Below are 23,396 nucleotides of genomic sequence, written 5' to 3'. Positions count from 1 at the left end.
AATTCCAAAATCGACATCTAAGACTTTATTTTATCAACCTCAGTTAACCTTCATAATGATACCAGTGAAAAATTTGACAAGTAAAGCTTCTGGAGCACTGTGCAAGCAGCCTCTAGCGAGACTCAGCTTTGTCTCTGTTTCCTTGGTATGCTCAGTCTGTCTCTATCTAGCTGTTCACATGGATTTTAGACTTCGACTGCAAGGCTTCCTGGACTGTAAACCATCTTTCCCTTCTGTACAGCTTCTGCCGCAGCTATGCTGTTGATCCGTGATTCCAGGAATTAGGGTTGGTGAACACTACTGTAGCTAAATAAATACCCGTTAGAATGGAAACATGATTACATATAGTGAACAAGAGTCATTTTGAATCATTTTTCAAAGAGTCATTTTCAATACTCATTAAAAGATTCGCATTTTAAGATCAATGTAATTTAGCACAAAAGGAAAACCCAACAACTTAACAAATTTTGTGGGGTTTTGTTGAGGGGTTGATTTTCAAACATAAAACTAATCTTGATTCACTTTTAAAAGCTGAACTATGCATTAGCTGAATGCATTTGGAGGGGAGAGAAAGACCCTCAGCTTTCTCGCACCCTTTCTACATGATTGTATAAGAACATGATTAATTCATGACTACAACATAGCTTGTCAAAGGGTAGCACTGAAAATATTACATATTAAGAGTACCAAGTGTTTCACATGCTGCATGGCAAAGCCCCTGCCAGTGTGCCAGAGCAAGGACTAAAACAGAGCTGTCTGCAACCAAAATAAAGAGGAAAAATATTTAAAAACAAACAAACAACAAAACCTTCCATATTCACTTCCCAAGCACACTCAGGCTCTGTGTTAAAGGCAGGGGGCATAGGGTAGAGCGTTTGTGTAATAATAACAGCTCTGGCTAACAAACAAGCAACTCTAGCAAAAACTACTGAGAAGAATCTGAATTCTTTCTGCTGAGTAGAAGGAAAACAGCACCTATTTGAAACCGTGGGATCCGGGGAGGGCCAAAACAATTTATGTTGGCATTCAGTAGTTAACATTAAGCACATAAGGCCAATGGCATACAGGTTTTAACAACTGCTGACTGCAAGGAGGTGTGTTACTCATGACTGCATCATGCCTCCCCTCCTCCTCTCCAAAGAGTGATCAAAGAGCAGATATTCCAAATTGTGAAGCAATTTTTTCCAACAGGAGCATCTGGGTCGCTGGCATGTTACACTGCAGCTCAGGAATTGCGTCCAGGTCTGCCACATGGTTGGGCTTGTGATGGACAGGCCAAGCTGCTCTGGCTTCCCAGCTGCTCAGCCCCTTCCACTCATTATCCAGGATGAAGCACTAATGCCCTCGCATCAATTGGTAAAGGGGTCCTCCACGAGCATCACATGAACGCCCTGTGCTGAGAGGGTTGTGATGCAGGAAGGAAAATGGATGGCTGCTTTCTTCTACATCTAATTTGTTTTGCATACATTTGCATGTTGGCCATAGCCCCATTCACATTACAGCTCCCATTTGCGAGCTGCAGATCGTTTGCCAGTCAAAACTGGCGAGTGTGCATGTGTGTGTCTGTGTGTGTGTGGAGGGAAATCCAAGAGTCGGGATTGTGCAATAGAACTTGCATGTAAGAACAGAAAGAAAACAAAAAGGCAGTAGCCACAATTGTGTGTGTGTAAATGAAGGGCACAAAGAATCTCTGCACCTTTTAAGACTGCTGGAGGCACATGGAGATAAATTCAGGGGTGGGGAGGAGGAGACCACAGGCGCAAGCCGTTTCTGAACACTGATTACATGGGTAAATTGTTTGTTCTAGTGTATCACAAAGAGAAGGAGCATTATTTTTCATGCTACAGCTGTTTTGAATAAGAATAAGAATAAACTTAACCATCCTCCTCATGTTACTTACCACTAATTATGGCATATATTTACATTTATAAAACAGTGAAATTTTGGGGGACATAATTTAATGCCCCTTTATTGTGTAGATTCCTTTATTTCCAACCCACATTTGAAATTCAAAAATGTTTAGGACTTCAAAGCATCTTTAAAAGCTTGCCCTAATTATAATATGCATTACTTTCTAAAACTCCTAGTTTGCATTGCTGATTCCTGCAAATAGAGGCATTCATTTTAAACATCAATTAATATCATCCATGCATCTTTTCAGATGAGTTTTGGCCTTTATTTTAGAGTTGCACTGGGTTCTGACTAAGCATTCCTCAGTTTGGAGACTAGTTCAAGCTCCTGCAAACACACAAAAAAAAAAATAAGCCAGCAGCTCAGATCAGTGGAAAGCCTGAAAGCCCAATATTAATTTGTATCAACTGTTTTTTTTTTTTTGTTTTGTTTGTTTGTTTTTCCACCATTTCACTAGTTAGAAAACATCCTTCCTCCTTTTAGATGTATTTGCTGCCCATGTCTCTTTCTGTAGCTACAGAAGTCAGAGTTCAGGTGTGGCACAGAACATGTGTCAGTGTCAAGATACACAAAATCCACAGCCACACTATGGAAAGGTGTGTCCACACCAGCACTAAGGAAGCCAACAGAGGCATGGAGCCTGCTGTGTGGGTACTGAAGCTGACAGAGAAGTCAAGCAGAAAGAGAACCTTGCCTCAGAACTTGCAATCAGAGCACAAAGCAAAACATGAGAGAGAAATAATTAGCTAAAACAGAAGATGAATTCAGTCTAGGCTGTATCAGACAGATACTCATTGCTGAATTAATGTTAAAAGTGCTCTTAGTAGCAAAAAGTAGTTGCCAAGCTACGATAGACAGGGGTAAGTTACGAGGAGTCCTAGAAGTCCTAGAGCAATTCCCTTGCTGGAGTTGACGGAGATGTGTGCCCTAATAACAGCTGAGTCAAATGTCTTTATTGGAGATGTGGAGACGTGTACCACAACTTTAATGCAAGAGAAAACAGAGAGCTGGGGGGTAGAGTGCTGGGCAGTTGGCATCTGGGGCCAAGAAGGCAAGGCCAGCAATAATGTTTTATTTTGGGATAAGGCTGGAGGTGTGATCCAGCATTGACTTTTTTACTCTTTCAAGAGTGTAAGTATAATAGTGCCAGATAATTTATGGATAGTAGCAGATAAGCATTAGAAACAGAATAAGCATTAGAAACAGCACTAGAAGGTGGTATGAGTGGAAGGTTAACCATTGAAAGAAACCAACAGAGGCAACGTGTTGATTTAGCTTTTAGATAGGCTGATGGGAAAGTCAAAGACCAGAAAACTTTGAGGGCTTTTCACAAGCCACACAAAACAGTTCAGGCACAAACTAACCAACAGGTACGTTGACCTCACTCAGATTAAGATCAGATGGCACAAATCACACCTATTTGTTTTACATAGATTGGGATTATTTTGTTAATGACAATGTTAATGAAGCAGGATTGTGCATTCAACCTGCACCCAGACAAAGGTTTCATCTCCAGATACTCTGAAACCTTGTCTGAATTCCTTGTCAGTGTTCTAGGAGATAACTTCTACATTTATTTAAGAACACTTATTTTGGTTTTAGTTTTATACCTCTGTAATTCCAGTTTCATATCATCGTGTCACATAAATTTCCTGTGCCATATTGTAGCTATGTTGTTGCTTGTTTAATCATTGTACTGAGTGCATAAAATGGTAAGTAAAAGCCCGTCTCTCAGGTGACATCCTTCCCTGCACTGGTTCCCAGTGACAGCCTGGGATAAACAGAAGACGATTCACTGCACTCAAGGTACAAGACAAGGACCTGGAAATTGCTTAGCAGGGCTGTGTGGTTGGTTATGGGATGGTGTAAATAGAGAAGACTCTTCCTTTTATACCTTCTGTACAGGTAGGTAGGAGGAGGTCCCAAGTGTGGGATGAAGCATACACTCCCAGCACCAGGCTGTATCTCCCAGGAGATACAACTGGAATGAATCATTAAACCTTTGCAAAGCTGAAGAGCTTTGCTTTGTATTCAATACCTGTAATACTTTGCAAAGTCAACTCCACAGTTGCCAAATGTCTTCTCGCAAGATCTCAGACCTTTCACTTTGTAAAAGGTGTGAACCTTTTTACCTTTATCACAAGGAGAACTGAAAGGCACACGTGCTGCTGAGAAGCCTTGAGTAGAATTACATGGGAAAGAGCAAGAAGAATATTCTTTCCAGTTACCAGAGCTAAACTACTTTCTGCCTTGGTCATCCTCAGTGCAAGTGTTTCTTTCTGGTCTTTCTGTTTCCCAGCCTTCTTTTACACACTAGATTTCATGACAAAACAGATTTTTGCATCCCCAAGGACATGCCAACTTCTCTTTAAATCTGTTTACAGGCTCACCATCCCTTCTGGCATCAAACCCTCACCTTTGCTTTTACATTTCCATATGCAGCAACATCTGACTGCTTCCTGCTGTAACCTTCAACTCCTTTTACTCAGTCCCTGGTTTTCTTTGCTGAGTCCCCTTGCAGTGCTTTCCCACCTGTACTTATTTACCCAACACAAATTCCTATTCCTCTTTTACTCACATTACAATCAAATTCCACCAAAACCTGGAGTGTTACTGGACACTGATTGCTAGGGTGCACTCAGTAGCTTACAGTGCTGAGCAAACTAACAATGGTTAAATGGTAATAAAGGGAGAAGACAATAAACATGATGGAAAGGAAGACACAGTTAAATACAGGGTGAGGGAGGATATTGTGAAGAAGTAAAGCAATGAACAGAACCTGGGAGAAGTTGAATGTTCATAGTAAGAGGAGGTAGTGTATGGTACAGAGGGAGTGGATACTGCTTCAGAAGTGGATACTGAATTTAAAAGAAAGGACAAACTCTGTAAGTTTACCCTGTTTTCTCATTAATAAACTGGAAGTTACTAAAAGGATCAAAAAGACTGCCAACAACCTTTGCCAGCTTTACCCTGGTAATAGACAGTTTTAGAACAGTTTCTCAAGGCTTCCCAGAAGAATGGCAAGTGTCCTTATTTTATTTTATTTTTTTTCCTTGAATAAATGTCCCATTGGGATGAAAGAAATTAAGAGAAGGACAGTGAGCTGACAGTTTAGGATCTAATTCTCATGACTAATTAGAGAGCCATCTTCTATTTTTCCTATATATATATATTTCTGGCTGTGTGGGCAACTGGTGTGAAGTCTATTTCTAGAGAAGCATTCATCATGACTCTTGCTGCTCCCAAACACTGCCTCTGTCACGCTCCCTCTGCTTGTGCACACTCAAAGAGAAAGAAAATCCACTAGCCTATTTTAAGGCCATGGCTTAGGAAGGCATTCCTACCACATTTCTAATGTGTATGTCAGAAGGATGTTAGCACTGTATGTTTTTTAATCTCTAAGTTAACACAACACAAAATTGTATTAAAAGACCATTAAGTTGGAAGGCACGGTGAGATTAGGAAATGTTAGATTGAAGTCGTCTGCACATCCTGACTGCTGAACTGTATCATGATGTAGTCTTTAGCTACACAACTGCACACTCGCCCACTGAGCAACTATGCACTATTTCTCTTTATTTGCATCATTCAGTGTAGCCCAGTCTCTGTTTCCTGCACACTACTCAAAAATCTGTGCTGAACACAGAATTATTAATTTGATAAAGGTTTTCTTCATGGCATTATCTTTTTTCTTAAGAAATGTCAGTGAGCTTCATTTTTCAATGACCACCTGAAGTGAAGGGATGGCATCACCCCCATATTACAGCTGGGGAACTGAGGCAAGAGGGTTAAAGAGGTGCACTGCTTGTAGGATATCAAGTAAAGAAGGCTAGTACTTAAATAAAGCCATAAGCACATCACAGACATTAATGATCCAAAGAAGCTCTCTGCTGGCTTTGGACACATCTCTTTGGGCATTCAGCACAGCTGAAAATCAGTTTCCACACGGCAAAGAAGCAGAACATACAATACATCAGTGAATGCAACACAGATCTCTGCTGTTTCTGTATCTAATGTAGTCTGCAGCTTGTCATTCTCTGTGAGCTGAGAACAGGCAGGCAAAGTGAGGTTCATTTTGCCAGTGGGTTTCACAAGTACTTATTATGCAAAGTGTATTGGTGAGGGTCCTTGGTTCAAGCCCAAGAATTTCAAGGAAAGGTACTATGTGGTTATAGACACTTACCTAAAAGCTCTGTTCCTCTGCAGCCAGATTTCTTGTGCCCTTATGCTTGTCCAGTTCCCAGCTCTTGCATACTTGTCTCTGTGCCTTCAGTCCTACATTCTCCCAGAGGCTTCTTATCCCAAATGCTCCCTCTTCCTACTCCCTACCTCTTTTTGACCCTATGTTCTCACCTGCCTTGGCTTCTGGTTTCTGTTGTGCTTGTTTCTAGTTCTCCACTGTGTGCTGTTTCTGGTCTCTTTGTTCCGCCAGTCCTCAAGCACTCATTCTACAGCTCCCATTCCCAATTTTAAGCCCCATGAATTTCTCAGTAGATTCCTTTCACAGTCCAGCACAGCTCCTGCTCAGTGGTTTATCTCTTCTGCATCCAGATTTGAGAAAAGAGAAACTCATTCTCAGTTCCCATATCTGGTGCCACAGAAACTTGGCAAGATGTGAAGTCTGGGATATGTACAAGTTGGACCACACAGATAAACTTTCACTGAAAACGATAAACACCAGGAAACCTAATCATAACCAGTGCTTCCAGATCAACCTTTTCTGGTTTCAGCATCAACCTCTCCACTCTGTAATTAGTCCCTACATATTACCCCTCTCACTGAGGCTTTAAAAGTTAAATTTAAAATATTTAGCTGATAACTGCCAGTATGAAAAAGAGTATATCACAAAAAGGTCCCTAACAAATCCATGAGTAGAAAAAGTTTCAGTGGAAACATAAGGTCCAGCTTGGAGATTTGACAATCCTCTTGGATGAACCTGTAACGTCACCATCGTGTGGTTTTGCAAGTGCAACAAAGGAGATCTGATGTATCGATGAAAATCATCAGAACTGCATCACATATTGTCCAACATCTCAGCCTTCCATTCAATTTTTTTTTCTGCTCCTGGTTGCAACTCATATGAATAGATAATAACTTTTGGAGCAGAGTCCCATGGCTCACTAACAAATAGGCAAGGGGAAAACAGATGTGCTCCAGCAACCAAAAAAAAATTGCTAAAAAAAATCGTGGAACCCTCCCAAGCATGTGATCCTACTGCACATTTGGTTCAATTCCTACTTGGTCCTGTCTGTGAAAGTGTGGGCTGATCTCAGGTCTGATACTTGTATTATTTGCATTTGGCAAGAGTTCAACATTTGAAACACTAAAAAAGCAGTCTCGTTTCCGCTGCTTCTCTGGTTGGTCTTGGACCACTAGATGGCAGTTCCCCATTTACAAACAAGGGCTCTCTTTACCTGTTTGTTCCTGCCCAGCAGCTGTGTCAAGCACAGTTGAGGCACGCATCTGCCCTTGCATGTTTTCTGCAACACAGATGTCTTGTGGAGCTGCCAAGCAGAGTGGCTTTGGGCCAGTGACCTACCAGGATATACACTTTCCACTTTTAAATGACAACAGAAGAAATTTTCATGAGCACCCCTATGGGTGCTACATACTAAACCCAGACCTTATTGATAAGAGAGGTTCTCCATGTTACATCTTACTCACCCAGAATTTTACAAGGAAGAAAGCGTTTTGGGGCCCCTTCCCAAACAATTCCTTTAGACCGCCTTTCTTTTCAGGAAATTTGTCATAAATCTGACGAATGTCCACCGATTCAAGCAATGGATCACTGTAAGAATGGTTGGCGTGTCCAATGTGTACGAAGAGGTGTTTATTGTACTGCAAGAAAGAAACAGGAAAATCAGTGCTGTACAAAGAGAACAGAGGTTTATTAAGCCACGGGTCTGCGTGTGTTCCTGCAGAAGGTAGCATGCTTTGATGGATTAAATGACTTGCACATTACCTCTGAGATTATGATTTTCTGCAATATGATTTCCATGAACAACTGTAGTGACTGTGGAATAGCCCCTTGTGAGCAAGGGTCAACAGCAAAAAACTTGTGTCTCTACTGCAAACCACAGAACATGGATATCTTCAAGGGAGTAATTTACAATGAGAGACCCAGCGGCAGCAAGGCGATAAAGTGCCCTTTCGCAGAGCGTAGTAAGATGGATATGCTTTAGAGGAAAGCCTGTTTCTGCCTCTTCAGGCCATGCCTTTTAATTTCCCATATCCTGAGCCTAGATTTCTGGTAGTGCCATATATCCTGCACGTATACATTACCTGTTTGTCTACTAAAAAAAACCAACAAACTTCTATCTATAGCATATGCTAACAGCACTTAACAAAAAAGGGAAGGGAGTTTCTTTTAACCCAAGAATGACAGTAATGAGAAGGCCAGTCAGTCTGTGTTGCTGTTACTATAGAAGTGGACGTTCCTGTATGCCCTCCAGTATTTTCACCCATGTAATATTAAAGAGCCAACCTTTACCACTTCCCTCAGGAGTGAGCTCCACTGACAACTATCTGTGCCAAAAAGCATTCTGCTTCCATTTCCCTATTTCTTAGCTTCATCCCACTGCACCTCATTATAATCACAGGAATCACCTCAGCACCTTTTCCTGTCTGGGGGCAAATCCTTGGCCTAGTGGAGTCCAACACGGTCGTAGGGGCTGCCATTTCCCCAAGATGAGAGCACCTTTTAGCACCTAAAATGCAAATGGGAGATGAACCACGAAGCCCCTCCACATGTCAACCAGCAGCTCCCAGCATCACACAAGCAGATTGAAAAAGCTCGAGAGAGGCATGACTAAACATTGGAGCTTTTACCCATGCAGATCACAAAACATTTTGCTAACTCAATTAAAGGAAAACTGATATGCAGTCAATGAACACTAGAAAACCCTGTCATATTGAACAGATGCTATGTATAAGGGACAACTCACAACTGGTAAGCACAAATAAAATATTTTAAACCCCAAAGCAGACCTCATTTAAGCTATTTTGTTTACAATATACCTGCTGAATGAACAAATTGAAATGACAAATCTAAATTAATTGGACATCCACTCAGGGTCTTCCTTTGGTGTAAGCAGAGTCTTCCCTAGCAGATGTCCAAAACTCTGGGGACAAGGAAATAGACTAGTAAGATTTCTGTACTTAGGAAATTGAATTGAAATCTATTTAAAAATAATCTAGCGCAGTGAAAGAATCAGGGAACACTCGACCCTGTTTGTAGCCAACAATGAGATATGGTCTGTGCTTTTTACATGGTTGTATTTATTTTTTCATTTTGTGGAAGGAAAAGGGAAAGTATAACACTGTGTAAAGGTGTTTGCAAAAGCAAGCCTCGAGTTCAATTCATCAAATATGTGAACACCAGTTGCACGGACTTTCCTCTTTCAAAATAATGTCATCCAAGCTTCTTCTGTGCACAAGCAGAAAACTAAGCCTGTACTTAGGACATGTTGAGCCTAAAAGGGACAGAACTAGTCCAAAGAAGCTTCTACCATGAGAAGGAAAGTGTGTATGGCAGAGAAATAAATATATGGGCAGGACTGAATATGCCCATGAATGCGGGAACCAGTCTAGCTTGTGAACTGATCATTTATACAGGGATACTGGAAATCACTGACCTGGTTGCTAACCACGAATGATTATGATAACAGTGACTGTGGTCAGATTTAGCATTTTAGCTTACGCAGTAGTGGCAAAAATGGATTTAGGAGACATTTTAACTTGGAAAAAAAAAAAAAAGCAAACATATGAAAAGTATCATGGCTACAACTTTTTTTTTTTTTTTTTGACACCATTGCCACATACTTAGCTTGCAGTACTGTGACTAAATGATGAAAAGGCATGCTGGACTTTTCTTATGTTTCTTGCTGCCTACTGACAAACTTAGATCTCAGTAAAATGCATTGGTATCCCATATACCTGGGAGCTGCCACAAAACCACAAAACAGACTCCAGAAACCTGCTCGTGTTGTTCGTCTAGGCTAGCCAAGAGCAAAATGCAGGCAAACAGGGCATGCCCTGAGTCACATGCCATGGTCATTGATGGAAGCCTCGGTGTGGTCAGGTGAACATCTCTCAGCTTCCCAAGGAGAATCATGAGAATTCTCCTGGTGGGGGTAAGCACTTCAGCCTTCCCTCATAAAAATTAAACCAAAACATTTTCCTTCCCCTGCAAACCTTTAATGTGCCTCAGAGTGCTCCCTCTGGGGATGTGAGATGCTCCAGACCATCTCTGCTCTCCCTTGTTCAGAACAAGGGCTGAAAAAACATCCCCACAACTAACTACCACGTTATTACTTATTTTGAGATAATTTTCTCTCAGTCTTCTCTGCTGGAGTTGCTCCAGCTTGTACAAATAAAGCCATTTTTATTGGAACTGAACTGAGATCTCAGGTTCTCCTGTGCCCAGGCAAGTGTCCTCCCCTGGAAGGTGTCTCTCTCTCTCTCAGGCCCAAATGTTGCTGCGGAGTGAATCAGGAAGGGCAAGCAGCATTGGCAAGTACAAATTCCCAAGGTAATTCACATGTTGTACCTTATGCCATACACCAGGAAAATGTATGATTTTCTCGGTATCCAAACTCCAGTAAAAGCAATCACGTTTATAGGAACACAGAGCATATCAAGAAGTCTTTATGCTGTTTTAATATAAAAGCAGAGTTAAAAGCAGCTGTAAAGCTACCACAGTTGTCTGCTGAGCTTACCAAAGTACCAGATGCTGCTGCAGCACAATTTCTGAACAGGTACAGTAGGACAGGGGGTATGACATTACCTGACAACATTCTTAGGATGGAAATGTTTATTTTGATATCGCTATGTGTGATTATTTTCTCCTTACGTTGCTACAATTCCTATACTAAGTACAATCATTACTAACCTAATTAGATATAGCACATCTCTACAAACTAATAAATGATAATATATTAAGAGCAGGGTAAAAGGGTACTGAAATGATCCTTACAGTTCTCATACAAACACATTTCATGACAGGTATTTATGTGAAAACAGAAGCAAATAAGCTAAGCTGTATGCCTATATTTTTGAGCCCATTAGTGTTTGAAAATCTTAAAAATTCATTATTGTCAGAATTCACTGTTGTTTTAGACTGTGTATTGCCATCACTGAAGTATATTAGGTGCTGAGGAATTTACTCATGCCATAGCATTTCAAGGATTTCCGTTGGGCATTGGGGCAATAATGTGCTTCAGCTGCTGCAAACCACCATAGGTCAAATCCTGTATTTTCTGAAGATAAAAACTACATAAAAATGTACAAAGAACATTTCCAGCTACTTTGTCTTCAGTGTCTGCATTACACAACATGCCCTGGAGATGGCCGCCTCTTACTGAGCTCCCTTCCTTAAAAAATTCTAACTATCCAAAGAATGCAGTAAAGCCATGAAATATGACTGTTTTCAAATAATACCACAAAAAAAAAATCCACTTAGGAATTTAAAAGAACCAAGACAAATTGCCAATGGCAGGGGATGCATGCATTTAAGCTGGAGCAGAACAAAGACAAATCACCTACATTTGTTTTATTAGCTCGTGTATATTTCTGTAACAGCTCCTCACAAATTTTGCACTTATATTCTAAGGTAACAGCCATTCTGGTCTGTGAAATGAAGATTTGCAAATTGCTACAGCTCTCTCCTCTGCTGCATCCTGTGCTTCCCTACACACATGGAGCTAATACCAAACCTGTAGAGGAACAAGTTTTATTAAACTGTGACTGAGGTGCAGACAGCAGTGAAGACAACTCTCCCATGCCCTGGCACAGGTGAGCTGGGCACGCAGAGGTGCTGGGATGCTCACTCCCTCGCTGCTCCTGTCTCTTGGGGCTATGAGGCCCTACAAAACCACCCTGAGCAGCATACACAGGGCAAGTTGCTCCCCGAGCCCCGCTGAGGCTGGGTGCCAGGGATGAGGAGCAGGGTGGAAGGCAGGTGGCCTAAGGTGGACCAAGTCCCTCAGCGGAGACTCCTGCTGGGCTGACCTATTCATGAGTACAGGATGCCTGCTGCACCCAAGGGCACAGCATTACTTATCCACGACACACAGGCGCGTTCCTGAGACTCATACCTGCAGCAGCTGGCTGCTGTGCCCACCCCTGTGCTCACCCTGTTGCAGCACGCACTCATGGGGTGGTCAAGTCGGATGGGGACATGGCTGCCATGCCCACCCCACGTGGCCTAACAGCACCTTGCTCACTGGGCTATGCTGCAGCTCAGCCCAGATACCCAGGGGAGGGCAGATGGGCAGCTTGAGCTGAGAGAAAATGACACTGCTCAAGTGCCAGGCCCTGAGCAGTGGTTCTGGTCCATTCCTGTAAAAGCATGCTGCTGCCTGTGAAGCAACTGTACTTTTGGAAGAAGAAGGAACCAGGTGGGACGGACTGATTAAAAAACAGTCACCAGTCATCAGCAGTCTATTTGCTACTGTATAACTTATACCCTACCCAGACACAGCACTGCTGTCTGGCTGAATCGTGTAAACTTCCTGCTGATGGAAGAAAATCACAGTTGTTCTGCCAACAATTTTTCTTATTTCTACCAAAACACTAGTAACTGACTATTTCATTGCCATTGCTGTTGTCCTCCACTGAAGCAGACTGGGACTTACATTTATAATACTCTACTACTGTACCTGAAGTCCTTACCAATTCTGTTGTAAAGGTTTCAACGTTTCCATGAGAAATGTCAGTGCTTGTATGTGAAGATACAACTGCACAGTCTCCCTAGTTTTTCAGAGACATCCACCCATTCAGTCGCCTGTCTAGATCTGCTCTGGGATAGATTTAGTAATGTGCTGTGAAATATCTTGGACAATTTTATAGTTGCAGACAAGGGGAGGTAGGAGCTGAGTGAGGCAGAAAGCTGCAGAAGAGGCAGGGCACTCCCCAGCCCTAACAGATTAATGTTGCCCAGCAGTTCCCAGCCACTGCCACTGGAGTCCCAGTGTGGAACTGGGACTTGCTGGTTGGGCAAGGTGCTCGTGTTTTCATCAGCTTTCCTGAAGCAGTAGAGATGCATCCTTCAGTTCTGGCCTGCCTGATTTGAGACCCCATGGTCCCAACTGCAGAAGTGCTGAGTGCTCAGATGGGAAAATTATGCCTGAATATAGGAAGCTCTCAATAACGCTATTGGAAAAATCAGGCTCATGACAAAGCAAAGTGGACCCTCAAAATCAGTGGCCCATTCATGCTTTTGCACCTGAACTTCTTGGTTTGTCAGATGTAAGCAATAGTACGCCTTCGTCTAAAAAATTACTGCACTAATACAGCTGTGAAATGCAAATGGGGGAAATTATTAATTCTGTTTGGAGGAGTTCAGACAGTGCTCAGCAAGCAGGGCACAGGGCCACACATTTCAACAGAAGAAAACAAACCGCTGAATAGATGCATATCAAAGAAGGGCCATTACATCTGCACTGAATGAAGGAGGAAAAAAACAACATGGGAACATGCAATTAAACTCTGCACTGCAGAGCAACCGCATGAGGACACTTCCCAACTTCTTTTCAATTTTGGGGAACTGCAAGGGAAGGAGCAGGGAGCAGGGTGGACACCAGCGCAGCCAGGCGCAATGCCAAGGCAAGTGCAAGGGTGGAGGTGAGGGGCTCAGCGTGCAGGCAGGGCAGCCTGTGGGAATGCTGTGCCCTCCTGCAGGGCACATTCGTGCAACCTCAAAGTTCCCTGGGCCAGCTCAGGGCCCAGGCAGCCTCGTGCAGCTAATGTCTCAGCTCCTTTCGCTTCCCAGGCTTGGGGCAAGTGTGGTGGGCAGGGCTGGGGAGTGGCCATGGCGTGGGCCCGGCAGAGTGCTCACAGCACTGCCGCCACTGCTCCTCTGCGCTTCTTCCAAAGCAGCACTTTTTATTTTGCTGGGAAGTTTTCAGCAGCAGCAGTGGTGGATTTTGAGAAAGGAAGTGAATACAGTCAGGCTCCCACACTCTTTCCACCCATCCTCAGTGCTTAATGCGAGCAGACTTCAGTCCCTCCGCCCACTGCATGCATTTTCAACCTAGCACCCTCCCTTGGAGCAGCGGGGTTGGGGAGCTGGCCTGGGCCACCCAGCACGTCTCCGTGAGGTCCTCTGGGAACGGCACCAGCGGGGAGCACTGCTGCAATGCTGCAGTTTTGAGTCTGGAGTCTCTGTCAGTACTGGACCCCCCTAAAGTGGTTTACTGGCACTTCCAAACATACACACCTAAGGATGAACGCTTTCCAGGGTTTGACATTCACTGCCCAGGGACACCGTGCAGTTCCCCAGCACTGCGAAAGAAATGACCCTTGCATTTTTTTAAAATTCATCAGATTTTAGATTTAAATGACCTACAATCCTGAATCTGCCACTCCAAGTAATTCATGCAAGTGTGGCTTTGCTTCCTCTTCCTTTGCAGCACAAAGATGCTAACCAAGGCTTCCTTATGGCTGAAAAGCTGAATTGCTCATGGGGAATAAAGAAGGGATAAACAATGCTTTTAACAATTGATACTGTTCAAATATGGAGAGTTTCTTTTGAAAAGATCTTTTTTGAAAATATCACTTTTGAAAAGACCACTTTTCATCACTTAGGTGGTTTGATTAACTTTGGTGAATTTTACTGCATTTGGCTAATGATGGCAGGCTGTTTTTATGGCCCTTTCACAATTGCTTTCACTTTCTGGTTCTCAGGCACAATTCTCTCTGGGCTCACAAAGCCATTTTACAACAACAATAAAACTTGAATTAAAACATAAAGAATATTTTATTTCTTTACCACTTTTCAAAACACATTTTGAAATTTGGACTTAACACAATGTGAAAGCATGGTTAGGTAGGTTAATACTGAAAAGGCCCATCAGCTGTGTTCTTTACAGGACTAAGATATTTAAGATATAAAGCTGTCTGAAGTGCTTGTACTCAAATGCAGCAGTAAGAGTGTGAAACCTCTAAGAGGGAGAGAGAAAAAGGGCTTTTTTTTTTTTTTCCTGATGGAAAAGCAGGATTTAAGGCATTTAGAAGAAATTGGAATTACTATCTTTTCAGTGTTAGTCTTTGAATGTTATAGCTACTTGTGTAACAGGTAATTGCCTAGATCCCTTCTAATCTGCTTGCATGCTCAGTTTGTATTTGTTGGGGAACACGGGAATATTTCTTTTAAGCATTTGTCCTGAAATTTCACAGTACTACTACAGTAAAAATGCGAAGACCCTATTAAATAAAGCCCGCCTTGAAAGTAACAGATTGGTACATAAATTTGTTAATTGATTGAAAATATAGTTACATAGGATTGGCAATAATGAAAGGTAACTAAAAGGAAGGAACACTGGTGCTTCGATGTAGAAAGGGCAGCTTCTAAGCACCATTTAAGAACTGTGATTGAGCACTAAATGCCACAAAAGGAAAATACAGCTTGACATTTGTAAACTGAATTGATTTTCATGTAAGAGGAGTAGTAATTTTACCCATCCTTTACTGCAGAATCAGTATTCCAAGATTTTGCAACTGTGCCATCTTATGTCTTTCCAGATCCACTGCCATGAAGAGTTACAGTGAGGGGTGCTTATTATTTCCTTTCTGTATTTTTTTTCTTTTGTAAATGGAGCAATTTTGTGGCTAGGCAAGGGAAAGAAGTCAACAGCCCTCAAAAAGTGAGAGGATTCTACAGAGCACATTTCTGACCCACCAGAATGCCCACTCTAAATTAACATAACTGCCTGACATTGAGGGGCTTTTTGTATCTTTAAACACCAATTGCCATTGGAAGAACCCCAGAAATGTTTAATGTCCCACTCCTACAATGAATTCTCTGTGGGTGGACCTTTATGTCCATGCACAGCCCCATTGAATTTGCAGGGAGTCAGCATGTGCAGACAGACCTCAATTTCTAATTGCTGTACAGGAATCTAAGCTGCAAGGGGCCTCCCAGGGTCATTGAGTCCTGGCCCTAGGTACCATGTCAAAAGTAACCTCTTTCAATGAACTTCCAGGTTACATTTTAAAGTGGAATTGGTCTTTTTGCCCTCACTACTGTCAGGCTTTCTGGCCTGACTGTGGGTTAGAGAAAGGAGGAATTGTCTTTTTCTTAATAAAATGTTGGAAATGCATTTGATCAAAATAATACTTTGTGTCACTTCCTGTTTAAAGTCAGAAGTGCAATGAACATATGTCCATCTTTCTTCAGAAGACAAATGAGAATGCTTTTTTCATGTTCATCTCTGAGGTCAGCAAAGGCATAAAGGTGTGCAGGAGATGCAGTGACCACAGCACGTATAAACAGCTTTGTACACACATTGTGTGAAACATGCTTCTTGCTTGGCTTGCTGATTTTATTATTTAAAAAGAAATGGAAAAAATACATTCTATGCTGTGCAAAACTTCCATGCAATAAAATGTTTCACTGCCACAAAGATGTGTAGAACTACAATCAGAATTCGTATTTTCTGCAACAGTGGTAAACAAGCCTGGGGCTGGCTCTCATAGCTGCGGAAGGCTTTTGGTGGCTGCTGGAAAAATCCCTGTCTGAGGAAGGGGCAGGCTGAAGGGAGGCAGGGCCACCTGGGGCAGTCCTGCAGACAGGAGCAGAAGTGCTCCTGCGCCTCTGCCCAGTGCCTCTCCCGCCAGCACCATTCTATGTTTGCCCCGGGAACCATTTGTGTTGCCTTGTTGTGTTGTTTTTGCTATGTCCTTGTTTAGAACCATATCTAAATAATCAAACTTATTCAACTGGAACTAAACAATTAAGCTGAAGAGTGCAGCATGGGGTAACCAGAAGCCAGGGAATATGTCTGCAGTGTTGCAGCATGGTCAGTGGGAAGGTGGCACTGCAGGGACGTCTCTCCTGCCTGGCCCTGGGTGCCCCTGTCCCCACCCTGCGCCTCCCCTTCCCCAGGCAGTGACAGTGATGCACTGCCCAAGGGGGGTTCAGTCCTCAGCTCCCCCTGGTGCCTACAGCGCAGGGATAGAAAACGACCTACATGGGGATTCATACATGATGGGAAACTGAATCTTCTTTGTGCCTTATTTTTGCAATGTTACAGCATGTAAGACTCCGAGTTTTTAAAAAATGAGTGTGTGTAGTTTCACCCTTCTGCTTCTTTAGTAAACTTCCTACATTTACAAGATGGGTTTTGCAGCAGTTATGCTTGCAAGCTGAGACAAGTGCCGGTGGACCTCCCTGCACCCTCAGGAATTCCAAATAGTATTAGTTTACTCCAAAAATGGCTTTACAGCCTTTAAGGGGCCATGCTGGGTTTTCTTTTCTGGCCCCCACTCCTCCTTTGCCATGCATGTGGAAGTGCTGCCTTCCCCACAGTCTGCACCTGCCTGAGAAACGAGAACCTCAGCATGTCCTCAGTTGCCAGCCCCATGCACTGTGCACAAGCACCAGCTCAGTGGCACCTCCTGTTTCCCAACAGCATCATCCTCTCCCTGCTGGTCAGTCCCATTGACAATCTACCTGGGCCATTCAGCTGTTTTCATGTCACAGACACTGGCAGTGCCACTGGTCATCATACATTATCTGGTGGGAGAGTACTTGTTTTGAGGGAGATCCTTCTCAGAGGTAAGATGTAAACGTTAATTGTTCACTGAATTCCTTCGTTCACTCTCTTTTGTTATGAAGACACAAAGAGGACCTACACTATGTAAGCCCATACATTTTGTAAACAGCATTACATTACAAAAACCTACAGAAAAAGGATTGTTAGGTGGCATACTTAGGCCCTGGCAAAACCTTCAGTCAAAATACAGTGAACTGCTTTTCCATTCACATGCAGTGCAGTAACATGGAGTATTGCGTGGCTACATCCTGCCTTACCAATACACTGGAGGCACACATGTAGTGTCCTGGCATGTGGCAATGTGGGTATGGCAGCACCCATAAATCAGTGGGCATGTTACATGGGCCACTGAGGCATGGGCTCTGAAAACCGCATTTCGATAAGGCTGACCGTTGAGAAAACCTGGATGTTATGTTCACAAGAAGCACAAACCACTGTCTGGATGAAACTGGGGCTCAGGTGGAGAAGGTGTTCCAGCTGTGGCTTAGCCTGGAGGACACTAAGCTGAAACTGACAGGACAGAGGGAGGTGGGTGGTGCAGGTCCTGCTTGAACTTCTGCCAAGGCCACCCACAATGCTGTGGCCATGGCTGATGCCACAGGGCTTTGCAGCCACGGAGTGTCGGGAAGTCTGGCCAATGACACAGTAGGAAGAGGGGATGGGCATAATGTACATGAGAAACACTCAGTGCGGTAAATTTACACACTAGAAGAAACAACTGTGATGAGAATAGAGGCCGTGTGGGTGCAGGTCCCTTCACCTCTGGGAAGGCACTTGACCCAGGGGTGACTGCAGCAGCAGTCTGCTTGAAGCGGCCCACAGGAGTCAGGGCTGCTGGGGGAGTGTGTGCATGGGGGTCCCAGGAGCTGCCTGGTGCAGCACTGAACCTCTGGGCAGGAACTGAGGAAATGGTACCTTCTGCCAAACACCTCCTTCCTCAAAGTTAATTGAACCTGGCAAAATGGGACATTCAGCAACCCAGCACACCACCACATAGTTAGTATATGAATAGTGGAGATATGGTGTATTTTTGTTGGGTTGTTTCTCTGCCAGGAGCATTCCCCTGTTGCAAGGTTTCTGGGCTATGTCTCTGGTCTCCATTATGCAGGGTAAACAGTTGCTGGATAACACCTCTGGCCAGAGCCCATAAATGCTATGGTTTCCAGTACTTAATTATAAAGAGCAAGCGATAGCTTCTCTCTGCTCCAAGCTACTGTATTTTACCAGAAATCTGAACAAGAAAGGCCTGTCTATATCACCCATTCATGCCATTATTTGTTTTTCAGAAATTATCTCAATAAAAATCCAGGTTTGAGCTGAAAGCTCTTCTTATTTTTTTTGTGACACTGTAGAAACAGTGCTAGGCTACTCTCAAATGTCTATGGTAAACATATCATGATTAATATCAAGGTTCAAGGCTAGCTAGAGTAGAAAAAAAAATTACAGCCAACTTCACAAACTGCCCTTGCAGGTACAGTATGAAGACTGAAAAACAAATCAAAACCAAAACCTTCCTCAAAAAAGCAAGAAAGAAAACAAAAAATAAAAAATAATAATAAAAAAAAGAAAAGAAAGCAAAAAACAAACAACCAAACTAAACTAAACTAAAACACCAAAACCTTGGATTGGGCCTTAAGACACAAGATCAAGACTCAATGACTGGACATTTAGACGGGTAACCTTAAAAAAAAAAAGTGATACAGATGAATGGTGTATGCTTGGAAGGCTTGAACCAAAAAGGACTGTCCTAAAGATACCCAGAGGATAACCCTAATGTCAGGTTTTTAAAAGGCCATGTATATTTTCTATGCAAGCCCTTACTTTTGTTTGTCAGGAAACAGATTAAGTTGCAACTTATAGTTTAGTTACTGAATTATTACCAAAAACATTATGTAATTTGGTACAACTGCTGAAGCAGATTAACAATAAGGCATAGTGAACCATGTCTGCTTTCAGAGAGGCCTCTTCCTTCAGCAAATGGAGTAAGAGTGAGAAAGGAAAACGTGGTATCACAGTGAAAGGAACATTACACCAAACAATGATGAACACAGAAATACCAGGTGTATTCCATCAGGCTTAGCCCTAGAAAACATAATGGGAAGCAAATGAGGAAAGCTAAAGCTGAGTGGACGCAAGAGGAACACTTACTGATTCAGGATCCCTCTGCTGTTCAAGGAAGGCTGAAAACTCCACCAGCCTGAGCTTGGTCGTACCAATCGATCGGCCTTGCCATGCAGGGACCGAGGGAGCTGGAGCTGACGTAGGCTCAAATCCTAAAGCAAAGAAACCATTTTCATGAAGAAGTTGATTGTTCCTCAGTTTAAAATGTCTGAATTAAATATTATCAGGAATCACCCATGTAGCCCATTGGTCATTCATATTAATTTTAACAAGAATTCAGCGACTTAAAATAAGAACAACAAAAAGCAATGTGTGGAAAACAAGGTGCCAACAGAGTAAGCTAACGTTGGTTTAATTAAAAGATCTGCTGCTTTGTTTGCTTGGGCTTGTAACTAACCATAGAATTTTTGTTTAAATTATATACTAGATTGCAGAGATTTCTAGAAACTTCACACGGACTTACAGCTGACCCTTCCTTGGAAACAGGCAGCAAGACTCAGAGGAGATATTACTAACTTGGGAGTCAGGAGAATGGGCCTCCATTTCTGGCTCCTAATGTGTCATGTTACAAGTAAATCACCTTTTTTTTTTTTTTACCTGTTTCTCCTGCCACTTTCAAATCCTCTCTCTGCTATTTAGAGTACAAGCTTCCCAATGCAGGGACTGTCTCTTACTATGTATTTGCACATTGGGTTCTTGACTTCTTTTGGAGCTTTTAGGCATCATTATATTACAGATAATAATACATAATTACTGTAGAGAGCTGAATCATACTCTAAAAAGAAAAAGAAAATTTTAAATTGATAATAAAGAGGGAATGACATGATCTAGGGAGAGAAGGGATGTTGACCACCATTTCTAATTCACTTCAAGAGAATAAATAAATGCTATCTCTTGCGTCTCATTGTGGAAAATTAAGTGAGAAGGAAACAAAACAGTAAAGAAAGAAGAGAAAGGCTGTGTCTGAAAGGCAGAAACTGATCTTGGGAGAGACACAGGCACAAGAAAGGTTAGAAAACCAAGATGAACCTTAACTGGTTTGAGAAGCAGGGAGAGGTCACAGATAGCGGATATGCTCATATCTCACAGCGGGAGTTTGGGAGCTGGCTCCAAACCTCATATTTAGGCAATGAAGATTTGAGGCTTGTGTGAAACAGGGAATTACAAAAGTGACTGGTTAGACGTGAACAGGAATTCTGATGAAGGAAAAACTATGTATGATTTCTGGCTGATTTTGAAATACTAACAATCCTATTTTGAAAGAAAACATAGAATAAAAGAAGATGATTCTGAATGTGTGACTTAGAGAACAATTTAATAAATAAGGAATATCAAAAGAAAGGAAATAATCAAGGATGCAGAAAGGTAGTTATAACTATTGTATGGTATTATATAGCAGGAAGTTAAAAACTAAACAAAAAGTATGAAAGTGTCAGAAAACTGCAGGTCAGAGTCAGAAGTATGTGTACTTTTGGCAATGGAGATGTAAAGTTAATTGTCATTTACAAAGAAGTAATACACTTTCCTGAAATTATGCATGAAACAAACATGGGAAAAGGAGTATGGAAGTAGCCGTAGAAAGGGCTTGCTTGGTTTGAGCAAAGGAAGTCACAACAAACATTAAGCACTTAACAAAGCGGTACCAGGCAGATCTGAACCTTTTTGCGGAGGGGTGGGGGGGGGTGGGAGGGTGGGTGTAAACAGTTATCAACAACCAGATGCATAGATGTGCCTTGTACTTAAGGTTAAACATAAATGGTTCTGGACTACTTTTTACCCTCAATTTAAAATAATGAAAGCTTATTCTTGTTACAGATGGAAGTGAGATTTAGCTATTAAAATATAAACAAGCATCCTACTATTCTTGCTTTACCGTAGCATTTTCCTACAATATGAAATGCTGACTAGAGATCATATATCACTTACGTACGAGTGCTTCCCATATAAAATGTAAAAACACAAAATATCCCAGACCCACTGCTTTTCCCTCATATATAGCCAGGTACTACGACATTGGTATTTGTTTGTGACTCGTCTTTGGCTTGGCAAATGGGGCCATAGATATGGAGTAGTGGCTCTGTCCATGTCAGGAATGAATACATCACATCCAGGACACAACTCGCATATTTTAAAAGGTGACTATAAACGAATGAATTACCTGAAATGGGAGCTGTGACTGATGGCTGTATAGGATAGGCCTGCTGAACGAATGGCTTTACACTGGAATAAATAGTTACACAAAAATCATACACCATGCCATCTACAGTAAATTCCATTACAGTCACATACACAGTTAATGAGCTCTACCCACAAACGTATCTCTTCCTTACATAGAATATTTAACAAACAATAAATAGTCAATAGCAAGAGACGGGGCATGAGAATTACACCCAACATGTTGAAGTGAGAAACTTGTCCACACTCGGTCATACAGTGGGGAACCTAACCTGCCGGCTGCAATTATTGCAGCAGACACGGATGGAGACTGCTTTACCTCCCAATAAATCCAGAGGACACTGAAGTACTGGGGCACAAAGACTCCTTCCCATGGACCTCAAGGAAATAAGGTGGGGACAACTTGAAAAATAAGGCTGGGAGTTGTTGCTTCAGAGACTGCTTCAGGGCTAAAAATATGACACATGATGATTGCCGGAAGGCTTCCCCTGTAAAGTGCTGTTGCTACCAAGGGGCAGTGACCCCATTGACCACTAACAGGTCGTCATCTGCCCTGCAGGAAAGTAAGTCCACCTTCTCTCCAGTACTGCTTAGATATTTAAATGAGGGTGGAGGTATCTGTGCTGGAAACCTATTCACAGGCAAAACCTTATTAGTTGCTTCCCTGGCATCATCATTACATCTTAACATGTGAAGAGAGAAAAAGGAATGTGAGCATTAGGGATTTAGCCTCAGTTGTGAGGACTGCGATCCCCTACAACTTTTCAAATGTGAGTTCACATCACTGTAAGGCTCTTCCTTTCCCTACAACTACTTTTTCCTTCTTTTTAGAAAAAATCATAAATTATTGCCTCATTAATATCCTCTGGCAGCAAAGTGCACAAGCCAGCCCCATGTTGCATACAGAAAAAAATATTTTAATTTCGAGACTTACTCTTGCGAGGATCCAGGCTGCCCCGTTTGAATCATGCCCGGCCAAAACTGGAAGAGGAAAAACAAACAAACAGACTCACAATTGTTTTCTCTGTTGAAAGATTTTGGCTGTTTCTGAACAAGCATGATTCCTTTTGCAAAGGCAAGTGAAAGCATTAATCTATTCATTCAACCTTAGTTTTCTACTGAACAGTGTTAGAGAATATAGGGATTTTTTTGGGACTCAGCTAACAACTTACCCCAGGTGCCCCAGGAAATGTAGGACGGGGAATTCCTGGCAGGCCCAGCTTGTTGTGAATAGCAGTAGCTGAGACTATCTGAGCTGATGACATTGCTGCCATGTGCTGGAGTGCTTTGTCCTTTGCTGTCTGATCCTTTAATATGACAATTACATGGAGTCTTAAAACATTTGGCACAACAAACGATGTTAAATAACTGCAGCTACAAGCACACAACTAAAAAATTAAAAAGCCACACGGAAAATGCAAAAATAACAAACCATGCAGGAAAAAAAAATACAGCACAGAGGCTAACACTCAAACTACCTCAAGGCAAAACCTCCTCTCAGACATGCATGGTAGACCTGAATTCTCACAGTCTGCTCTGCCAACATGCAGGAGGCTCTGGGAGAGCAAACTGCTGCCCACTTATTTATTTGGGCAAATTCTGCTGATTTTAAATCACACTGGAGTAAACACAGTC

The 23,396-nt window shown here is 42.3% G+C and overlaps 1 protein-coding gene across 9 annotated transcripts in view; it reads right to left on the bottom strand.

Moving 5' to 3' along the window:
* Positions 1-23,396, bottom strand: part of TEAD1 (TEA domain transcription factor 1) — a 159,427-nt gene that overhangs the window by 12,134 nt on the left and 123,897 nt on the right. For 7 of the 9 annotated variants that reach the window (XM_027462254.3, XM_027462255.3, XM_027462257.3 and 4 more), the window contains 5 exons: positions 22,934-23,068; positions 22,696-22,742; positions 21,745-21,806; positions 19,614-19,738; positions 7,576-7,749 (listed from right to left, as the gene is read on the bottom strand). In XM_027462254.3, coding sequence (XP_027318055.1) covers positions 7,576-7,749; positions 19,614-19,738; positions 21,745-21,806; positions 22,696-22,742; positions 22,934-23,068 — 543 coding nt within the window. The remainder of the gene's footprint in view (positions 1-7,575; positions 7,750-19,613; positions 19,739-21,744; positions 21,807-22,695; positions 22,743-22,933; positions 23,069-23,396) is intronic. The other 2 variants (XM_072039446.1, XM_072039447.1) reach the window with 1 other exon arrangement.

This window comes from Anas platyrhynchos, chromosome 5, assembly GCF_047663525.1.
Source record: "Anas platyrhynchos isolate ZD024472 breed Pekin duck chromosome 5, IASCAAS_PekinDuck_T2T, whole genome shotgun sequence".
Taxonomy (NCBI): Eukaryota; Metazoa; Chordata; class Aves; order Anseriformes; family Anatidae; genus Anas; species Anas platyrhynchos.
Note: the sequence above shows the minus strand (reverse complement) of the source record. Positions and strands in the feature narration are given on the sequence as shown.